This window comes from Bos indicus, chromosome 8 (assembly GCF_029378745.1).
Source record: "Bos indicus isolate NIAB-ARS_2022 breed Sahiwal x Tharparkar chromosome 8, NIAB-ARS_B.indTharparkar_mat_pri_1.0, whole genome shotgun sequence".
Classification (NCBI taxonomy): domain Eukaryota; kingdom Metazoa; phylum Chordata; class Mammalia; order Artiodactyla; family Bovidae; genus Bos; species Bos indicus.
The window spans coordinates 60,336,806-60,357,984 of record NC_091767.1 but is presented as its reverse complement, the minus strand read 5'-3'; the positions used below and the strand labels follow the sequence as shown (position 1 = coordinate 60,357,984).

The 21,179-nt window shown below is 50.6% G+C and overlaps 1 protein-coding gene across 2 annotated transcripts; it reads right to left on the bottom strand.

Moving 5' to 3' along the window:
• Nucleotides 1-825: 825 nt before the first annotated feature.
• On the bottom strand, nucleotides 826-20,797 carry GLIPR2 (GLI pathogenesis related 2). 2 transcript variants are annotated; one of them, XM_019966195.2, is made up of 5 exons: nucleotides 20,640-20,795; nucleotides 11,189-11,297; nucleotides 10,735-10,838; nucleotides 8,883-8,960; nucleotides 826-2,297 (listed from the first exon to the last, which is right to left on the bottom strand). In XM_019966195.2, the coding sequence occupies exons 1-5, from the start codon at nucleotides 20,650-20,652 to the stop codon at nucleotides 2,137-2,139; spliced, it is 465 nt and encodes a 154-aa protein (XP_019821754.1). In that variant the 5' UTR covers nucleotides 20,653-20,795; the 3' UTR covers nucleotides 826-2,136. The 2 variants fall into 2 exon arrangements, with proteins under 2 accessions (XP_019821754.1, XP_070650855.1); XM_070794754.1 differs by lacking the exons at nucleotides 8,883-8,960; nucleotides 10,735-10,838 and having other exon boundaries at nucleotides 20,640-20,797.
• Nucleotides 20,798-21,179: the final 382 nt, after the last annotated feature.

Sequence of the window (21,179 nt, the reverse complement as noted above, 5' to 3'; positions counted from 1 at the left end):
TGAGTTTGTCTTGTTTGTGGTAGCTGCCCAGGTATGGCCAAGGCCCTCAGATTCTTGCACAGGTCAGCATTTTCTGTTGCTGGAAACTCCCTGGAGGGCGGGGGTTGGGGGGCCTCTATCTAATAGTCTATCCTTCTGGGGAGCATCAATTAATATATCAATTTGTTGGGAAGCCCTGAAGAAAATGAAGGGTATGTTTTAAACATAGATTTGGCCTGGAACTGGAAAGGATAAGAGTTTTCCTGTCTTTCCACCAGTTTTATACCTCTAACAACTGGCTTTCTCACTTCCATATATTTCCAACTCATAACTGGGCTTACACATAGCTTTGACTTGCCATGGTCTTAATTCAAACTCATGGCATCCTTATTTTTTCAGTTCCACTGGTCAATTCTCTCTGTATTTCTTAGCTCAAATTCCTGGTCCATGGCCAGGCTAGGGATTGGCTGCCATGAATCACATGTCCACTCTAGTCCTGTCAGCTATGTGACAGTAGGTCACGTGACTCAAAACAAGTCTATAGGGGAGGGGTTGGAGGTATTCAGAATCTTGAGTTACCTAAGATGGGAACTCAGAGTTATTGATTACCTTAGTTACTGGTTAAGAATCAGGCATGAGCAACTTCCCTGGTGGTTAAGACTTCACCTTCCAATGCAGGGGATGTGGGTTTGATCCCTGGTCAGGGAACTAACATCCCATATGCCTTGGGGCCAAAAACATAAAACAAAAAACCCAGAAGCAATATTATAACAAACTTGATAAAAGATTTTAAAAATAGTTCATACCAAAGAAAACCTTAAGAATCAGGCATGAATCATATGGGAGTAAGATATTACACTAAAGATTTTATTGCTGTCCCTGGGTGAGATGAAGGGCACAGCAGAAGCCTGTGTTCACAACAGAGACCTTCAGGAAGCACGTCTCAAAGACTGGCCCGCACAGACTCCCAGCCCTGCTATCTCACTACCTGGAGATGTCATGATTTCAGGGACTCACAGCTTGGCCTTTCCCACCTGGACCACATGGAGTCCTGATTTTAGAGGACTTTGTATAGTTTGAGGCAAAATGCAGAGCTAAGTTAGCGCCTCTAAGCCCCCGCATGGGATATCTCTTTGGAACACTTGGGCCTGTGACACATTCCTGGAGGAGCAGCAGCGCAGCTGCAGTCACAGCTGCCAGGAACAGGCTGGGGCTCCCACCCTGTGTGGGGGGAGGGCACAGGCTGGAGGGCTTCCTCTGGGGACTCTGAGTGAGCTCACCCTCACCCCCGTGCTCACTGACTTCATCATCCAAGGCTGCTTGGCCAAGAGCCCAGGCAGAGTGAGGGGCTTTCTCCCAGAACAGGCCCCGGGCCACCAGGCAGAGTGGGGGATGGGTGAGTTGCAGGCCTAGCGCTGCTCCCCAGAAACCAAGGTGGTGGTGGAGGGGCGGCATAGAGAGCTCTGAAATGCCAGAGGATCTTTAGAAAAAGAGGGTGGGCCAAGGGTGGTGGAAGATAGAAAAATGCAAGGAAGTCAAGCTTTTTTCTCCATTTGTTCTTTGGCAATCCCACTAGAGAATTCCAGGAGGCGTGCAGATGACATCATGTCTTACAACTGAGAAATCTCTAATTCCGTGAAATGGAGTCCCTGCCTACCCTGTATTTCGGATGGAAACTGCTTTGTATTGACATGTTTAAAGCTGTATTTTTGTCACATTTAAATGAGGGTTTAATATTCTTAAATATCTACCAAAAGTAGATTACAATGCATGAAGGTCCCATAAGATGAACTTCACTTTCTCAGCATCACAAACAGTTGGAATACAGAAAGTCCAGGGATTAGAGATGGATATAAGTAAGGTACAAAAAAAGTTTGCTTTAAAAATTTTTTAAAAAGTTTAAAAATTGAATTTTTCCCCTCAAAGTCCAAATAATTGCAGCTTAGGGACTCATCGAGATAAAGGCTTTGTATGCTCATTTCTTTGATGAGAATGATTTCATGCACAAGTGTCTAACCAAGTGTGTGTGCAAGAGACTCAGCATCACACACACAAGCACACACACCCACAAGGACAGGCATACAGCTGAGTTTTGTTGTTCTAGGCACTTCATATCCAAGTTCTTGAGTCTGCCACCTTCCCATTCCACTGGACAAATTACTTCTTTGGAGGCAGGACATTTTCCTCAAAGAAGCCCTGGTTGACGACATTCCCTGCTGGGAAGTATCTGGCCACCACAAAAGAGGACCCGTCACTTGCAGATGCCTTCCCCACTCCCATCTTCTTTGTATTCTTCCATACCATGGCTGTGAAGTGTCCTGTAGGAACAGGCATGGGGAGAGGGAAACAGGCTAGTTAGCAAAGCCTGGAGAATGGTGTTCCAAGGGACTCTTGAACTCCTGCACCATTCTGCCATGCGGGGGGAAGCTTGATCTTCAACTGCCAATCAGAAGGAGACACAAGACACTGACTAATTTTCTAACACATTGGGTGCTCTCAATCAGCCAGATAGACCCTACTCATCTCACTATCCAATGCTCAAAAGTTTCATGGTCTCCTAGAGATTATGGCAAAGCCCAGTGACCCAACAATTAGAAGGTCACCCTACCTGGCACCTACTTCCACCCCTCGCCCCAAACCACACTTTCAAGGTCACCAACGATCTCTGTGTTCCTTCCCAGTGGTCACTGGCTGTCCTCATCTTACTTGACATCTCAGGAACATTAATAGAATAGATTCCTGCCCCTTTCAAAGGACTCTCCTCTTTTGGTTTCCTCTCTTGGCATTCACCCCACATCACTCTCTTCCTCCTCCTCTTCCATCTCACTTGTGAATACTGGAGGACCTGCATTTCCCAAGGTTCAATCCTGGGCTCTCTTTTCCTGTTGCCCTCTTCAGACAATTTCATCTTTCCTTGGCTCCCAAATATCTTTGTCCAGCCCAAATCTCTCCTCTGTGTTCCAAACACAACTACTTACTTGACATTTCCACTGGGATGACTCACAGGCATCTCAAATGTAACCTACCCAAACCTCACTCTTGATTTTGGTCTCTCCCGTTTCCATGACCAGTACCTCTGTGCACACAATCCTCAGGGTTGCTCTGCATTCCTCCTTCACCTTCATTTCCCCACAAACACTCATTCAATCCTGAAGAATCTAACTTCAAAATACATCTCTAGTCCTTTCATTCCCAAAACCATGGTCTCAAGCATGAACTTTTCTCACTTGCATCACTGTGATAGCCTTCGCCCGACTCTCCAGCATCCACCCTTGCTTCCTCAATTTACTTTCCATTGATGTAGCCAGAGTGATCATTTTGAGACATAGATCATATCTGTTTACTTCTCTACTTAAAAATCCTTCCATTGCTTCTAGTTGCACCTAAAATGAAACTGAATGCTTTGGCCCAGTGGCCTCCTTTCCATCCCTTGAACACATCCGGATATTTCTTACTATGGAGCCCTTGCACGCACTGGCCACTGTATGCAATGCTCGTCTGATGACCAGTGTTTTCTTATCCCTTAGGTCTTGGCCCAGATGCCACTTGTTCAGAGAGGTCTTTCTCAGTCACTCTTATTTCCTGAACACCTCCCTCTCAAGATGGCCTTACTGTACTGTTTCCCCTCTCACAGCATTCTTACCATTTGCAGTGATATATTTGTTTGATTACTTGTGAAGCACTTGGCCCCTTCACTAGGCTATGAGCCCCATATGGGCAGGAACCAAACTGATTTATTTATCAAAGTATGTGCAGTACTTGGCACAGCCTGACACATGGAATGTGAAATAAAACTTTGTGGAATGAATGAATGAATGAATCAATGAAAGCATATGGAAGAACCAACTTGGACTAAGTTCTGCCATCACTGAAAGTGCAGGCCTTGTATGTTTTGAGCTCTTTGAGACCCAGACAAGTTAGAGCCTCCTTCAGTTTCCTCTGCTCTCAGCCACATAGCTAAGTTCCTTCTCAAGCTATTGCTGGCCCCTCCAGATACTTCTGTAGCTGCTGAAGCTTCCCAGCATCATTCTCTCACTGCTCAGGCTGCCTGCCCTGCACTCACTGGTCTTTTCCAGCTGCTAACATAGCTTAGCCTCTAACTGCTCTTGTTTTGGGGTCAAAGAACTGATGCTGTAACATACTCTTTGCTCAATGACCATAAATTCTCGTCTCCTGGGAGCAGAGATCAGGAGTTCATCCTTTCCACCTTTACTGCTGAAGATTCAGAGAGATCCTTTGACAGGTCAGTGGGATATTTACTTCCATGTCACAGTATGGCATTCATTTTCTAAAAACAACCCTGAGGAGATTATGTTTCCTTTTTGAGAGCAGGCACCATATTTGTCTTCTTGACCAGTGGGCTTGGTACACAGTAGATGCTTAATTAATATCTGATGAAGAAAGGAAGAGACAAAGGGAAGGAAGAAGGAGGAAAATTGTGATCAGAGTAGCTAAGCTTCCCACTGGGTGGTTAAGAAAGAGGGTAACCACTTTATACTCATTAAGATGGATATTATTTTTTTAAAAAAATAACATGTTATTTGTTGATGGGGATGATGGGGAGAAGTTGGAACCCTTTTGCTTTGCTGATGAAAATGTAAAATGGTGCAGCCACTGTGGGAGACAGTATGGCAGTTCCTAAAATAATTAAATATAGAATTACCATACGATCCGGTGATTCCACTTCTAGGCATACACCCAAAGAACAAAAAGCAGGGATTCAATATTTGCACACCAATGTTCATATTATTCATAATAGCTAAAAGGGGGAAAGAAAACACTGCCCATGGATAAACAATGTTGTTATATAAGTAGAATAGTCAAATTCGTGGAGAAAAGTAGAATAGTCGTTACCAAGGCTTGGGCAGGGGGTGTTAGGAAGGGATAGGCGTTATTGTTTAATGGGTTCAGAGTTTCAATTTGGAATGATGACAATGTTCAGGAGATGGACGGTGGTGACAGCTGCACAACAATATGCCTGTACTTAATCCCAGTGAACCGTGTGCTCAAAAATGGTTAAAAGGGGGCTTCCCTGGTGGCTCAGTGGTAAAGAATCCGCCTGCCAATGCAGGAGATATGGGTTTGATCCCTGGTCAGGAAAGATCCCACATGCCTTGGAGCAACTAAGCCCGTGCACCACAACTGCTGAGCCTGTGCTTCACAACAAGAGAAGCCGCTGTGATGAGAAGCCTGTGTATCCAGCTGGAGAGCAGCCCCCGCGCTGCATCTAGAGAAAGGCCCCTGTGGCAAGGAAGACACACCACAGCCAAAAGCAAAGCAAACAAAATTTTAAAAAATTATACAAAATGGTTAAAATGGTAAATTTATGTTAACTGTGTTTCACCACACAATGAAGTAAAGGAAGGAGGGAAGGAGACAGGGCTGGTGTCCACACTCTCCAGTCAGGGAAGAGACGAAGTTCCCCACTGTGTTCTTGTATTTGGTAAGGACTAAATCAACATTCATTGATTAAACTGGTTTTCTCCTGTAGATGAACTCTATTTTTATAATTTAAAATTTTTATTTATTATTTTTATTGGCTTCACTGGGTCTTAGTTGGAACATGTGGGATCCAGTTCCTTGAACAGGGAACCTGGGCCCTTTGCATTGGGAGCTCAGAATCTTAGCCACTGGACGAGCAGGGAAGTCCTCATTTTTATAATTTTAAAATTTAGGCATTATTTCTTTGTCTACATCTCTAAAAGATTTGTGATTACTAAATTCTTTGTGAAAACAACCAAACATAAACACTAACCTCCAGGGCTGCTGTGATCTAATCAAAACAAGAATTAAAAGGAAACATTAACTACAGTTATGCATCCTGACCATTTACCCTTAAGCTCATGTTAACTGTTGCTCAATACACCCTGAGTCTCATCTCAGAAAAGAGGAAGCACTATTTTCCAATTCATCCTTGGTCCTTAAACTTTTAATCACATTTCTTTCATCTCCAGCTCTTCAGCAGCTTTGCCAGGTGTCACTGCTTCTATAGACTGTTTTTTCATTAAGGCTCACACCCTTTTGCCCACAAGCCTTTTCTCCAAGAGACCACATGCTCTGGCCACTGACCTACCCACTGTCTCCATCACCCAGACAAGGAAGAGCTGCCATTTATCCACTGGTTGCCAAGAAAATGATTACAGACGCCCTAGCAGCAGGGTGTCTAGCCCTACTGCACACATGCACACTAGCAGTATGAATGTCCATGGAAGCCTTTTCCAAACAGATAAAACTAAGTCATCTTTCCTCTGACTTAGGAGGTTTCAGTCTGCACACAGATAATTAAGCCTGGGTATTTAGAGATGAATTAGAGAGGACACAACTTCCTTAGCAACCATCAGATACACACTGGTTTCTAACCCTAAATTACTAACAGCTTCCTTCTTTTTCTTTTTTTTTCCTAAAAGGATCACATCCTCTTTCCTGCTATGGACCCAAACTTTCCAGAATATACATCTGAAAAACACATTAAATAAGTTACAGTATATCCTTGCAAGAGAATAAAAGAGAAAGCTCTTTCCCGATTAATATGATACAATCTCTGTCAACCTGCTGTGTGAAGAAAGCAAGTGTGAAAGAGATCATCTACCTGACACCAGAGAATAACAAAAGGGAAAACCACAAATGTTGGTTCGAATGACTCTAAAGGATACACAGAAACTGGTATTACTGGTTGGGAGGCAGAGCGCTGGAAGTCAGGGATGGAAGGAAGACTTTCCACCTTATACAGCTTGCAAATCTCATGTCATATATCGTATTACTTATTCAGAATAAGTCAACAAGCCTATGCATTAAAAAAACAAACAAACAAAGGAACTGCAAGAAGCTATTTCTCTCTACTCAGCAGAAACCGAATTGTGTCCTTCATCACAAGACTTTGACCTGGGTAGGGGAAGGGTGGGGTCAGGGATATTTTGAAGGCTCTTTCACCTACAACCTGGGCCCAGGTCAAGGACTCCCTGAACCATGATGCAGTGAGAAGCAGCTCCAGGGGTGGCTGACGCAGGGGGGACAGGCCTGAGCATCTTTAAGAGTCTTGTAAAACCCCCGCTTCTATCACCACCCAAAGCTGTGCTTCTGTCCAAGGGTCAGGCTCTGTGTGACCCCACGCACTGCCCACTGGTGCCTGGGATGGAGTAGGGGCTGTTGGCTCTAGGCTTTTCCTCTTGAGGGATGGGAGATGTAGGATAACAGACAAGACAGAGGGTCAGTGATCATGGAAAGTTGAGACCAATCCCCAGCTCTGACACTTGAGAGATTCCTACCTTGCAGCAGGGACCATGGAAAAAGCATCAGATTGAAGATAGAAGGTAAAGAGAAGTCTTTTCCTCTTTCTGGGCCTCAGCTTCCTCCTCTGCAAAATGGGTGGAATAAAGTCCCACCTCCAAAAGGTATTGCAGGTCACGTGGCCGTGGAGGTGGAGACGCTTTTTACTATCAAGTGGCATGTACACACGAGCAACACCAATAACTTGCTCTGACACATGTGTGATTGCTCGTGAATCTTGCTCACAGGATGAAATAAAACATCTTCTGGACATTGATCTTTATGAAAAGAAGACCAAGTTCTGCCTACACATTGTTAATCACTGTTAGGAGGTTGTCATTGTTCCTGCTTCACCTCTCAAATCTAATTACCACAGAACCAGCAGTTCTCTCCCAGGGCCTGGCTGCAGCCTCCTGGTCCTGCCCCACAGGACTGAGAGGAAACGCCTCGGTTCAGATGCTGCTATCTCTACCCACACGATTGCAAGAACCCCTGCCCCAAAGGGTAAGCGCAAACCACAGGAAATGGTGACTGGCTCTGAGAACATGTCACTTCCTGCTTCTGAAGAGTCCTGCAGAGGGTGGGAGGCTGTAAGTGTCTCCACCCATGGGTGGGATGGGGTTGGGTAGAGGAATAGCAGGATGGACAGAGAATCCTCTGTTCAGTTCCTCTGGTGCCTTCTGGTCAGAGGAACTCCCAGCTCCTTTGAAACCATCCTGGGCCCTGGGTGGACGTGAGTCAGTTCTGAGGAAAGACGAGCCTGGTGAGGCCTGTGAGGGGCAGGGGGAACCCAGAGCGGCTGCCCAGGGCTTTGGTAGGCTAACCATTCGCTGCTCACATGGAGGTCCATGGGAAAGTCTGGATGGTCCCATGGCCGGCTCCCTGTGTCTAAATCCCAGCTCTCAGAACATCCCATAGAGGCCACCACCTTGGGCCTCTCCCTTGGGGACAGGGAAGGACAGGGTGCTGACCCAAGGTCATGCAACTCATAGTGCCAGAGCTGAGACTAGATCCAAAAATCTCTGCATTCCAAGCTCACCTGAACCACAGACTAGTGTGTAAAGGAGAAGGGAGAATACTGGGACGTTGTGGGGAGGGGCTGGGGGGAGGATGTGAGGGCAGGAGGGAGGAGGGTGTTAAGACCAAGGCAAGAGTCAGTGGCTCAGCAGTTTTCCTGATGGCCCCAGGAAGCCACTGGCAGTTTAATCAGAAGAGCAGCATGGACAGAGAAGGTCTTAGAATACTCTGGCTCCTGGAGAGCAGGCCCAGAAGTAGGATGACAGATGACAAGTGCTGAGGTACCACTCCTGAAAAGACACACTCAGCAGCTTTTACAGTCCACAGTCTGTTCATGCCACACTCCAGTCATCTGAAGAGTGCTGAGCTGCTGGGGCAGGAACCCCCAGCTTGGGTGCTCTTGGATGGAGGAGTGTGTTACGTGTGTGTGTGTGTGTGTGTATGTGTGTGTTTTCGAAGAGGTGGGGATGGTTTTGCCCTCTGGGCAAAGTCAAACCAGAGAAATATGGAAGTAAAACAGAAGGAAAGTGATTGATTTTTAGGGGGTTAGTTCCTCTGTAGTCAGACCCAGACTACAACCCCACCCCGGGCCAGGTCACTGCTGTGTCCACATCACTCACCTGTCCCAGAGGTGAAGCCAGGCTGCTGAAAGTTGTAGTTCTTGATCTCACTGTACCATCTATCAGCTACCTCCTTTCCTGTAAGGAGAAGACACTGCTGACAACTCAGCAGCAAAATTAACCGACTCCCTATTCCTTCCATCTCCCATTAGCCCCGAAGCACCCATCCCTCAATCAGACATTTCATGAAGCACCAACGGGCTGACATGGGGACTCTTGCCCGTGAGCACATCCAGGCTGAAGGGAGGGCCTTCTTGGGGGTTGGGAAGAGCCCTGACCTGAGGTCAGGGGACCTGCATCGTGTCCCTGCCCTGCAACCAATTCGCTGTGCAATCCTGGGCAAAGCCTGCCCAGTTCTGGGCCTCTATACAACAGGCCTGAATGCAACATACTCCAAGGGCTTCTAACAATGCTGTGAGCTTTCCGGAGACTCTGCCCTCATCCCACCACAACTCTTGCTCCTGAAACATCCACAGGAGGAAGTGTAATTGGGCTGGTGGGTCAGGGTCTCTGCTGCAGGCAGGAGGGCCCTCTCCTGGAGCATCCACTGGTCACAGGATTCCCCTGGGAGCAGCTGAACTCAGGGCCAGAGAGCTAGGAGCCTTGGGCCTCAGGGCAGTAAGTCTTGAACTTTAACAAGTGCACGAATCACCTGGAGCTTTTGTTAAAACGCAGCTTTGGACTCCGGCAGATCTAGGTAGAGCCTTGAGTCTGCACTGCTAACACATTTCCAGGTGATGTGGCTGATCCATGGACCACACCTAGAGTGGCAGGGCCTCTGAGAGCAGTGGGAAGTTTTTCAAAATTACTGATGCCTGATACTGATTGTATCAGTGTCTCTGGAGGAGAGATCAGGGTCCAGCCAAGATGGGAAACTGCTGCCCTAGAGACCACCCACCCAACCCCTCTCTGTAGGGATGGGGACACTGGAGCCAGGAAGGGTAGCAGACTTGCTCAAGGCTCCACGGGGAGCCATCGTGAGGCTGGGAGGGAGCCTCATCTCCTGCTGGCTCTTTCCCGCCCCACTCCCTTCTCCCCATCCAGGCCCACAGCCTGAGCCTGGGGAGGGTCTGCGGGCCTTGGGCTCCACCCTCCTCAGGGGCAGGCCCATGCTTCTCGTGGAGAGCTCTGCCTGGAAACATAGAGGCTGTCCAGGGCCTCCCTGGGGAACCCCCAGGAATGTGAGGCCAGGGAGGGAACAGTCATTCTCCTGCAGGGGAGGGAGGCGGTCAGAGCGCTAGGTGGCTCTCTCCAGCATTTTTCCTAAAAAGCCACGCCAGCCCTGTCAGAGCCAGGAAGCTCCACAATGTTTGGTCAGTGTGGTGGGATCACCATCCAGGCTGTGACCTTGGGTGAGGAATTGCCTTTCCCGTTATTATTACTTTGTCCAACATGGAAAAAAGCTCTATTGCACTTTTCTCATGAAAACAGTTAATACACAAGCACTGAAAAGACTTTTAGCAGAACATGAGGAAAGTAAAATTCTTCTGTAACTGGGGATGCTGCAGTGCCCACAGGGTCAGGCTGAGACTCAGCACACAAACAGTCTTTCCCCCGCCCCCACTCTCAGCTGGGAGTTCTTTTCAAGGGAGTGCGGGGGCGGGCAGTCTGACTCATCTCTGTGTCCCTGGCACCCCGCACAGGCCTGGCCCTGAGTTGGCCCCTGGAGCCCTTGTGGTGAACTGCAGTCAGCCCCTGGGGGCTGATAGAGAGCTCTGGGGTTCTTTTCCCTTTCTGGGCAGGTAGCGGCATCATGGGGGCACTATGAGGGCACTGGGGCCAGGAGGAGCCTGAACACTGGATGTCCCAGGCCCGGCTCAGGCAGTGGGTGGGGGGCTGAGAAATGACCCACCTGTCTGATCGTAGGATGCCCATGCCAAGTTCTCTCCACACTGGCCACGACTGGACTCTGGGCTGTGCTTGAGGATCCTCGTGCTGGCCAGGGCCTCTGAATACCTGCAGGAGTCCACGGTGCTTCCTTAGAGTGCGTACAGCCTGGGGAAGCCTCAAAAGTAGGAGCCCTAACCTAGCGTGGCTGAGCTTCCGTCCCTGCCCTGAGGCTCGCGGAGGCAATCAGGAACATCACACCTGCATCGCTTCTAAGCCCCTGCTCCAGTTCCACTTTATAGAGGAGCAAACTAAGGCTCAGAGGAACAATGGGACCCACCTAGGTAAATGGCAGAAGGGCTATTCAAGTATGGCTGTGTTTGCCCCCCAAGCCCACATCTCTCCTGCATCCTAGCGCCCATCCATGACTGCGGCAGCGGCAGCACCATGAAGGGCCTTGGGCACTGGGGGGCACTCACTGCTGAGCCTCCCGGTTGAGCTTCTTGCAGAGCTTCAGTGGGGGGACACCATGCTGCTTCCGGTACTCATTGTGGGCCTTCAGGACCTCGTCGTTAAACTGCTTGGAGGCTGCAAGGAGTTCAAGATGGAGACCATCTCAGTGAGGAGAAAAGAGCCACAGGAAGTAGGAAAGTACCCTGCAGGCTTCAGAGCATGGCCCAGCTCAGACCTGAGGCCACAGGGCCAGGCTTGCTGCCCCAATCTCTGCACACCAACACCCCCAGGACTGTGTAGGGCCCCATGGGCCATGTAAGGTATCTGGGTCTTTATTCATGACAATGGGAAGTGACTGACTGAGGGAAGGGAGGTGAGCTAAGGAGACCTCTGTTTCTGGAAGACCTTGCTGGCTGCTGAGTGGAGGATGGGCTGGAGGTGCAGAGCAGATGGAGAGGGGGGTGCTGGACAGGGAAGAGCAGAACATCTGAAAGAAAATGTGTGAAGGAGACTGGATATCTCAGATGGGACCTATGGTGCATGCTAGGGGAGGACTGGGAAGGGCTGGAGAAGGGAGCTCAGAGAGAACAGGCCTGGCTGGAGTGCAGGGGTACCTGCACTGCCCCAAGACAGAAGGACAGATGGAGAGAGGAGGACTGACCAGGGCAGGACAGCATCAGGAAGTGGAGAGAGGGGAGAGTGTGGGAAAGAATGCTGTGGGGGGGGGGGGGGGGCAGGGCAGGGTGTGTTCAGCTGGCTCAGCAGGTGAAGGAAGGTGTGCCCAACTGGGTCACAACCTCAGAAGGGGCAAAACCAATGGGGCCGGAACTGGGAGGGGAGAAGTGGTGAAGTCAAAGGTAGGCCAGGTCAGTAGTGGACAGAGGTCATATCAATTCGAATCTGAAATGGAACTTCATCTATCCCACATCCTCCATCCATCTCTCATCCATCCACCTATTGATTCATGATGTAAGTAGCAGCATCCAATCACCCATCTATCATCCATCCAACCCCAACTCATCTATCTGTTCATCTGCTCTCCGAGTGTGTCCGCTGTGCCAAGTCCCATACCATACGCCAGAGGTTCGGACAAGTTAGCTATGTCCTTCCCTCAAAGAGCTCATACCCAGAAGGGACAGAGTCTTGAAAACAACAGCCAACAGTGTGGCAGGGTCAAGGTGCAAGTGAGCACAGTTCAAGAGGAACTTGGAGAAAAGCAGCCTAACATGGTTGGGCCTGATTTGAGGCCCCGCAGATGTCTGAACAGGAGCTGGTTAGGCTAAGACTCTGAATGTGCTGACCTCAGCCTTAGGAGTCTGGGAGGACCCCCTGCCATCACCATGGAAATGGTTGAGTTATGTGTGAGGGCCACAGGGGGGTCCATAGAACTGAGCTAGTCCCCTCTGGCAGGAGCCTGTCCCTGAAGCCTGCTGTGGGCAGAGGGTATAAACCAGAGGATGAGAGAAGCCTCCCTCCATCCACTGGCCCAAGTCACCAGCACCAGCCACCTTTCTCCTCCTCTGCGGTCTTTTCCTCCAGAGGCCATGGAGATTAACCAGCAGGGGTCCTCTTCCCCTCCCTCAGCCAGATCCCTCAAGTCTCCCGGGCCTTCAGATTGAATCCCATTGGGTCGCTAGGGGACTTGAGGGAAGAAGACCCAGGGCTTGCCCTCCAGAGCTTTGGGCTAGACACTGACCAGGAGAGGGAAGGAAACTGCAGGCCATGCCAGTGGTGGGCAAGTGGTCACAACCTCCACACTCTGGGAACCGGTGGGGCAGTCTGGTGGGGTCCAGTCATAGTAATGGGGAGTGGGACAGGGTGGGAAAAGGGTGCCAAATGCCAGGATCTGGGAGGTCTGGATTGACAGGCAGAGATGGGGAGATGCTGTGACAAAGGCATGTAGGTGAAAACCATGGCCATGGTAACAAGTCATAAGGCAGAGGGTGGAGCTACCCGCTAAAGTCCTCAGCCCACCGAGAGGGAAGGTGCTGTTGAATGAGTACAGAGTTTCAGATCTGCAAGATGAAAAAGTCCTGGAGATCTGCTTTACAACACTGTGAGCACACTTTGCTAAAAAGTGGTCAAGATGGTGAATTCTATGTCATGTGATTTTTACCAGAATTAAAAAAAAGATTTTGGGGGACTTCCCTAGTGCTCCAGTGGCTAAGACTTGGCACTCCCAATGTGCAGTGGACAGGGAACTAGAACCCACATGCCACAACTAAAGATCTCATGTGTCACAACTAAGACTCAGCACAAATAAATATTAGAGAAAAAATTGGGGTTTCACATGTTACTCTGGATAATGGAGTCACAGAGGCTTTTAAAGAATATCTCAGGTGGAAGTGGCAGGAATCACAGCAACTCATGGGAACCACACTGGAGCCTCACTAATAGGACGCTAAGGAGTCACCAGGGTGGCATGGTGGCCAGAAATCCATGGGCTCCTGGGCGATGTGCTGCTTGCCCTGCACAAGCCAGTGTCCAGCTGCAATTCTTCACCCAGCCCAGCCCCCACCTTGCATTAGAGTCAGTGACAGTCTGAAGTGTGTACAGAGGTGGTGATGAGGTGAAGAAGGGGCTGGATATGTGGTCTCATAAGGGATGGTAGCAAGAACTAGAGAAGATCAGACTTTGGAAGATGCAGGACAGGGCCCTGCTGAATTCTGGGGCCCCACCGGGCAAAGTTGGGAACAGTGGGTGGAAAGGCAGGATGACAGATTTAAGCTCAGCCTAAGAAAGATCTCTGTCTCCATCAAAGCTTTCTGAAGACTGAATGTGCTACCTCACATGGTAGTGAGCTCTCCAGCACAGGGGCATACAAGAAGGTGATGCCTCTCAGAGGAATTCAGGCAACAGAGGCCCAGTCAGATGACTTTTAAGTCACTTCCTATCCTGAGGGTGAGGGTGAGAGGAGGCAAGATGACCGACTGACCCCGGACTTCCAGGAGTTCAGTGTGTGTGTACACGCGAGGGCGAGTGTGGATGCACACAAAGTAGCAGAGGGGCTCTGAGTGGCAGGCCTGGCTAGGCCCGTCCTGCAGTCCCTTCCAGCTCTATGTACCAGGCAGGCCACGGTGGGACACCATGAGAGAAGCATGGGACTGACAGGCACGGGCAGTGGTGACCACGGATGTATCAGGGAGGGCTCCCTGGAAGAGATGAGGAGGAGGCAAAGGTGCAGAAAGGGCCAGGATTGCAGGGGTCTGGTATAAATTGTGCTGTGAGAAAGAGGTGGAGTTAAGGGGAATGGGTGGGTCACTAAGGCAAAGCCAGTTTAAAGATAGCCCTGTGTGATACAATGGACCCTGGACTGCTCAGGCCCTGACGTCTCCTTGGCAGAGAGGGACATATAAGGCTGCTAAAAACTAGGTCACTGCATTCCCAGAACGCGGGAAGTACTGAAAGTAGTGAAAGTTCCAGCACCAGGGTTTCTAGGAAGGAGTCAGCAGGGTCGCCCTCTCTCCCTGCCACTGACTGGAAAGACTGGGGGCCCTATAACCACACCCCTGGCTGACGCAGGGGTTACCTCCCACCACAGCAGCCAGTCCCAGCCCAGGTGGCCCCTCTGAGCAGAACCGAGCCCCACGGAGGCAAGATACCTCCCAGTGACCACACCCAGCAAGAGACACACCCACTTCTGTAAAAAGACCTGAGGACAGATAAACATCAGAAAAAGAGGCCTCAAAGAAAACCCACCCATCCCCGCATCAGGCAGGGAGAGACCTCAGAGCCATCCCACGATGGGGGAGGGAGGGTTATGGCTTCATTTTGTAGGAGGGCAAAAGAGCATTCCCAGGTGGCTTAGCAGTTAAAAAAAAAAAAGTCCATGTGCCAATGCAGAAACCACAGGAGACGTGGGTTAGATCCCTGGGTTGGAAATATCCCTAGAGGACGGCATGGCAACCTACTCCAGTATTCCTGCGTGGAGAATCCCATGGACCGAGGAGCCTGGTGGGCTACATACAGTCCAGGGGGGTCACAAAGAGTCAGATGCGACTGAGCACACACGCTCACAAACTGAGGCTCAGAGAGGTCATACAGCCCTAGGGTACCAGCCTGGAATGAGGGAGGGCCTTCCTTTTGCTTGTTGGCCAACCATTTCTGGGTGCCAGGCCTGTGCATCATCTGATTTACTTTTCACCACCTTTGCTGGAGCTTTCACCATTGTACCCATTTTTTGGATGAAGAAATAGGCTCAAGAACATACTCTGTCCACATTCCCACAGATGGTCTAGGGGTAGGCCCACGAGGAGGGGAACCCCGCCCTGAACCCCAGCCCACTCCAAGGGTCACCAGACAGAGGAAATCACTGAGAAAAGGGGGCCACCAGACCCAGGAGGAGCATCAGTCCCAGTGAGGTTGACAGCTGCCTTCAAATCTTTGAGGAGAAAGAGGAGGAAGAGGGAAGAGAAGAAAAGAACTAAGATTTCTCAAGAGCCTCCTCTGTGCTAAGCCCTTTGTAGACAGACCTGCCCAAGTCGTCCCAGAGGAAAGCCAGGGGCTCTGGAGTAGAAGCTCCAGGGGGCACAACTGGGGCTTAAGGTCAGAGCTGCTGGAAGGGTCTGCCTGGGCCTGGCTCCTGCGGCCAAGGGGTGGGGGCAGGCCAGGGCATCTCTGCTAGGTGGAAGACAAAGGCGTCTTGGGTAGGGGCTCTCAAAGGTCCTTAGGGCAGAGCTTCTAACTATGGAATAGACTCTGAGGAGGTCCGTGCCTCTCCTCCCTCACAACTGTTGGCTGAAACAGGCCCCTCCCTCAGCATTCGTCCTCTTCTGGCCTCCCAGAGCCCAGCTGACTCATTTCTCAGCCCTCTCCCAACTCCGCATCAAAGAGGCCCAGGACCGGCAGGGGCCAGAGCAGGAATTATGAACAGGCCCCTTCTGTCCCTTGGCAAGAGGCTAGAAAGCCGCTGGGGCAAAGCTGGTTTTGCTAGTTTATCAGGAAGGAAAGAATAAAAAGTTGATTTAAAAAAATAAAAAGAATGAGTTCCAGATGGGTAGCTTTTTCAGCCTGGGTTCCAGGAAATTCAAGAGGTAAATCCCAGCTCTGCCTTTTATTAGCTGTGTGATCTTGGTAAAGTTGCTAAATCACTCTGTGCCTCATTTCTTCCATACACAAAATGAGGATAACAGTATCTACCTCACAGGGTTGTTGTGAGAATTAAATAAATCAATCTTTGTAAATGCTTTAGATCAGATCTGGAACAGAGTGAACAAACTATAATTCAACTAAATGTCACCTATAAATCATTACTGTTGGGCAGAGACCCATTAGCCTCCTGGCTTTGTGGGGAACTCCCCTCCCTGATTTTAATGGGAGCAGGGCTGCTGGTATTTAACTTGGTCTTTGATGACCTTTTTCAGTACCTCTGAGCTCAGGTACTTACTGAGTGAAAAAGTGAGCACAAGAGCAGATGAATGAGATTCTCATACCAGCACTGGGGAAGCCTGAGGACATGATTCTTCTTTATAGACAAGGAAATTTTGGTCTTTGGGAGGACATGTGACTTGCCTGAGGTCACACGGTGAGTCCACACTGGACATTCAGATCCAAGAATGTCCCTCCCTTGCCCTGGATCTCACACTTTCCACCTTACATACTTCTTTCTGTCCCTAAGCGAGAATGACAAAGATGTCCCAGGGTATGCCTTAGGCTGCCCCTGTGTGAGCGGATGATGGTCACAGAAGAACTGAGGGAGGCAGGGCAGGGAGAGCGCTTGTTCTGCCAGAAGAGAGGCGGTCTCTCTCCAGTCCTGCCCGCCGCCACCCAGGCCTGCTTGCCAGCACGCTGCCCTGTTTCCTCATCTGTGTAAGAAGGAAGGCTGACATCTGTGGTTTTCAAAATAGCTTCAAAGCAGGGAAACCCTTTTTTGAACCTTTCTTTAGAATCAACAGATGAAAACAAAACTGTGGGGACTAACCTGCCCACGTGGCCTTCCCCTGCAGAGGTGTGAAGGCCCGGCTCTGTAGAAAATTCCTGGATAATTTGGTCCCTGGAGGTCTTTCTGCTCTGATGACCTCGGGCTAGGAGATGTGGATTGAGGGACAGTAAGATTCTTAGCGATAGAGAGTGTGTGGTTGTCCTTCAGGGCTGGAGTCCAGGCTGAGAAGCAGGGTGACAAATGATCAGTGTGGCAGACAGGTCAGCACCCAGCTGGGAAGTCAGAGAACTGGGTGCAAATCTGTTTGTCCAGGGTGTGAGCTTGGGCAAAGTACTCAATCTCTGTAAATCCATTCAGCTGATAATAAGGGCCTCATAGGCTGTTATAAAAGTTGATAACACATATGAAACACCCAGCTTCAAGCCTGGCACACAGTAGGAGCTGAATAATTGGCAATTGCTATTATTAGGGACCATATTAGAGGCTTCCACTGAGCCCCAGGCTGTTTCTTTTCTCTGCTCAGCTACAAACTGAAGCCCAGCAGGAAGATGTGGGCCAGGGACTGGACCTAGGAGTCTCTGAACACTGGACTTCCAGAATTTAAGCTGTGTTGGTTATGAGACACTTTTCCAGCAATGCCCACTACCCCAGTAGCTCTGCTGTATATCTGAGGTTAAAGATTAAAAAGAGATGGGCTCCCATGCAGCGATGAGGAAACTGAGGCCCAGAAGAGGCAAGCTCCTTACGAAGGTCTTTATGGAACCACAAAGGGCCCCTCTGTGGATGCATGTCTGTGATGCTGCCTGTCCTTTGGGCACAGACAGTCTCAGGCTGGTAGCCTGGAATGACAAGTTTAGGCCTGCGTAACCCAGGAAAGTAATTGTCTCTTGCGGATCCTTAGGGGACCCGGATACTATCCAGGGGGCTCAGAGTCTTCGGAAGGAGATGAATAGAATGCATGTGGCTAAGGGCCAGTATTCTGGAAGGTCGCCAGGTCTGAGGAGGTTAACGATAGGAAGGGGGCGGAAACTGCCTGAACCGGCTCTAACTTGCTTTCTGCCACCATCCTGGAGACTCTGCATCTCCAGTCCTAGAAGGTGTCATCACTTTCCTGCATCCAGACTCACACCGCTGACCTTTCCTTCTTATTCACAAGTTAGTCACCAAGTCTGCTTGAGGCTGCTGCTGCTGCTGCTAAGTCACTTCAGTTGTGTCCAACTCTGTGCGACCCCATAGACGGCAGCCCACCAGGCTCCCCTGTCCCTGGGATTCTCCAGGCAAGAACACTGGAGTGGGTTGCCATTTCCTTCTCCAATGCATGAAAGTGAAAAGTGAAAGTGAAGTCATGCAGTTGTGTCCAACTCTTTGCGACCCCATGGACTGCAGCCCACCAGGCTCCTCCATTCATGGGATTTTCCAGGCAAGAGTACTGGAGTGGGGTGCTATTGAGGCTACCATCTTGAAAATCCATCCCCACTTCTTCTCCAGTCCCTTAGATGTTTCTGTTATCTCTTGCTTGAGTAACTGCAACAGTTTCTCCCTGATCTCTACCTCCACTCTCTCTCCATCTGATTCACCCTCCACCCTGGAACAATTCTGGTCCCGCAGCTTTTAGATCAACACCTTTCAGTGGCCCCCCAGGTCTCATGGAGAAAGTCCAAAGTTCCAAGACACTCGAGAGTCTGACCATCTCTTCCAAGAATCTTCACTGGATGCTTGGGAAAGAGATCCACCCCCCACCCCCAACACACCACAAGCTCCCACTGCTCTTCACCTGCACCTGTCTTGTGGCATGGATCACTTTCCACCTCTTGCTAGAGTGTAGTGCCTGTCTATCCCCCAACCAGCTTTCTGATGCATTTCATAATCCACACAAACACTCCTAAGGGCAGGGGCCATGCCCTCTGCAGCACTAGGTCTGCAGGTTGATACAGAGCTGACAGATGATGGAAGGGAAGAACAAGGGAGGGAAGGAAAGATGAAGGGGGGGAAGGAAAAATGGAGGGAGGGAGAGAGGGATGGATGAACAGAGAAAAACGGGCATTCAGCAGTTCTGGAAAATGGTTTCTTAGGAAAGAATCCAGAAACAACTGATTAGAATGTAGCTTTAGATAATTTGTGGACTTTCTCCTAATCTGTAGAGAATGGGACTTCCCCAGATAGGAATTTCAAAGGGTCCTCTCACATCTGCCATGCTCTCCCCTACCCCCCACTAGCCAACGGCATAATAACTATGCCACCTTTCCAGTCTGCAAAAGACCCTGGGGATGATACCGGCCATCTTCTTTGTATAAATGAGGAAACAGGCACAGAGAAGGAAAGGGCTTTGCTCAAGATCACACAGCAAGTGGTTAGCAGAGCCAGGGCTGAAAGCCAGAGCTGCCACTACAGATAAGGCAGGCTAGGCCCAATGCCAGAGAAAGTCACTTATTCCAACATTGGTACCTCAGAAGTAGAGGACAGATTCAGGAAGAGACCCAACCTTAAACCATCTGAGGCTGACAACCTCAACTTTCCATGAAGTGGGGCTTTTGAACTCTGTTCAAAATCTTTCATTCAAAAGCCTCCTGTGAGGCACGAACTATACTGAGATAGACACGGCTCCTGGCTGTCAGAAGTGAAGAGTTGGTGGGGAGCAGGTTTTTGGTTGGGTAGAGTCCCAACCTGATAGCTGGGAGGGCTGCAAGGAAGAAGACACCAGGTCAGGAATCGGGGTGCGGTACTAGTATAGGTGTTGAGCCTAGAAGGATGGGGAGGATTTTCAATTTCACCGAAGTGGGAGAGGCAAAGTGGTGGTGGTGGTGAACGCTGGGAAGGGGAACCCAGGGGAAGGATCCAGTGCCATAGCTGAGTGCAGAGGCAAGAAAGGGGTGATGGCCAGCCCCTGAGAGCCCCACGGTAGAGCTGAAGAGTGTGTACTCTTTCAGACTATGGGATGGAAGTTGTTCGGGAATAACAAGAGGAGATCTGGATTTTAGAAAGTTCACCGTGGCAGCGACGGTGGTGAGGCTGGGCAGCGGACAGGTCAGAGAAGAGGGAAGCCGTTGTGTGTACTTCTGTGTAGCCTGAGTCTGGCACGGGGTGGGAGGGGGGTGCTTAGAGGAGAAGGCACAAAGACAGAAGAAAAGGATGCTCAGAGATGTCTTTCGCAGGGTTGGTCCGGGCAAGCTGCTTTGCATCAAGAGATGTTGTCACAGTTCTGTGGCTTTTTCCAACTCTAACCCTGTCCTGAAACAAAGCAAAAGCCACGCCTTGGCCGGACTCAGCGCTAATCCCATCAGCGCCTGGAAGCCCTCCCTGACGCAATCTCTGGCTCGCAGACAGGAGGACCCTCCCTCTGTCTCGCTTTCGCTCCCTCTCTCCCGGTGGCCCGAAGGCCACCTCGGCTTCCTGGCTGCCCCGGAAACTGCCAGCTCTGTGAGCCCCTCCATCCCGCACCCTGTGGTCCCATAGCGCGGCCAGAGCCGCGTCGCCCCGGCGGAGGTGGTCGACCCACTGCCCCTGGGGATCCAGCCAGCTTCGGAAAGAGTGACAGAGAGGACCTCGGAGCCCCGAGCCATCACCGCACCCCGGTCCTGCTGGCCCGGCGGGCTCACCTGATTTGCCCATGGCAGGCTCGGCAAGCTGCTCCGCTCCCGCTGCGCTGCGCTGCGCTCCCTCCCGGCCCAGCGCCGTTCAGAGCTGAGGAGGAGGCCTGGCGGCTGCAGCCCCTCCCCCGGCGCCGCCCGGCCCCCGCCTTATATGGCAGTGGCAGCTGCAGGAGGAGTTGCCTGGGGTCATCCCGCCGGCTGCCTGGAGGAGGCACCGCACCCCGGCGCCGCGCGGGCCTCTCACCGACACCGGAGAAATTTGCCCGCATGGGGCCGCTCAGAGCTCTCCAAGTGCGGACGGGAGCCCAGGCTACTGGCCCCGAGCTGCCCCTCTCCGGAAACCGAATGGGGGTGAGGAGGGAAGCCCGCGCTTCCTACACAGTTGGTAGATGCTCAGAGACTGATACGCTAAGGGTTCCGCAGGGCTTATTGTCGGGGAGTGAGGGACGGTTCCGACCCGCATCACCAGGGCTTGGTGCTCTCCCTGCACCGGCCTGACCCCAACAAACCCCTGAGGCCCCGGGCTCCGATGTACGTCTTGTCCTC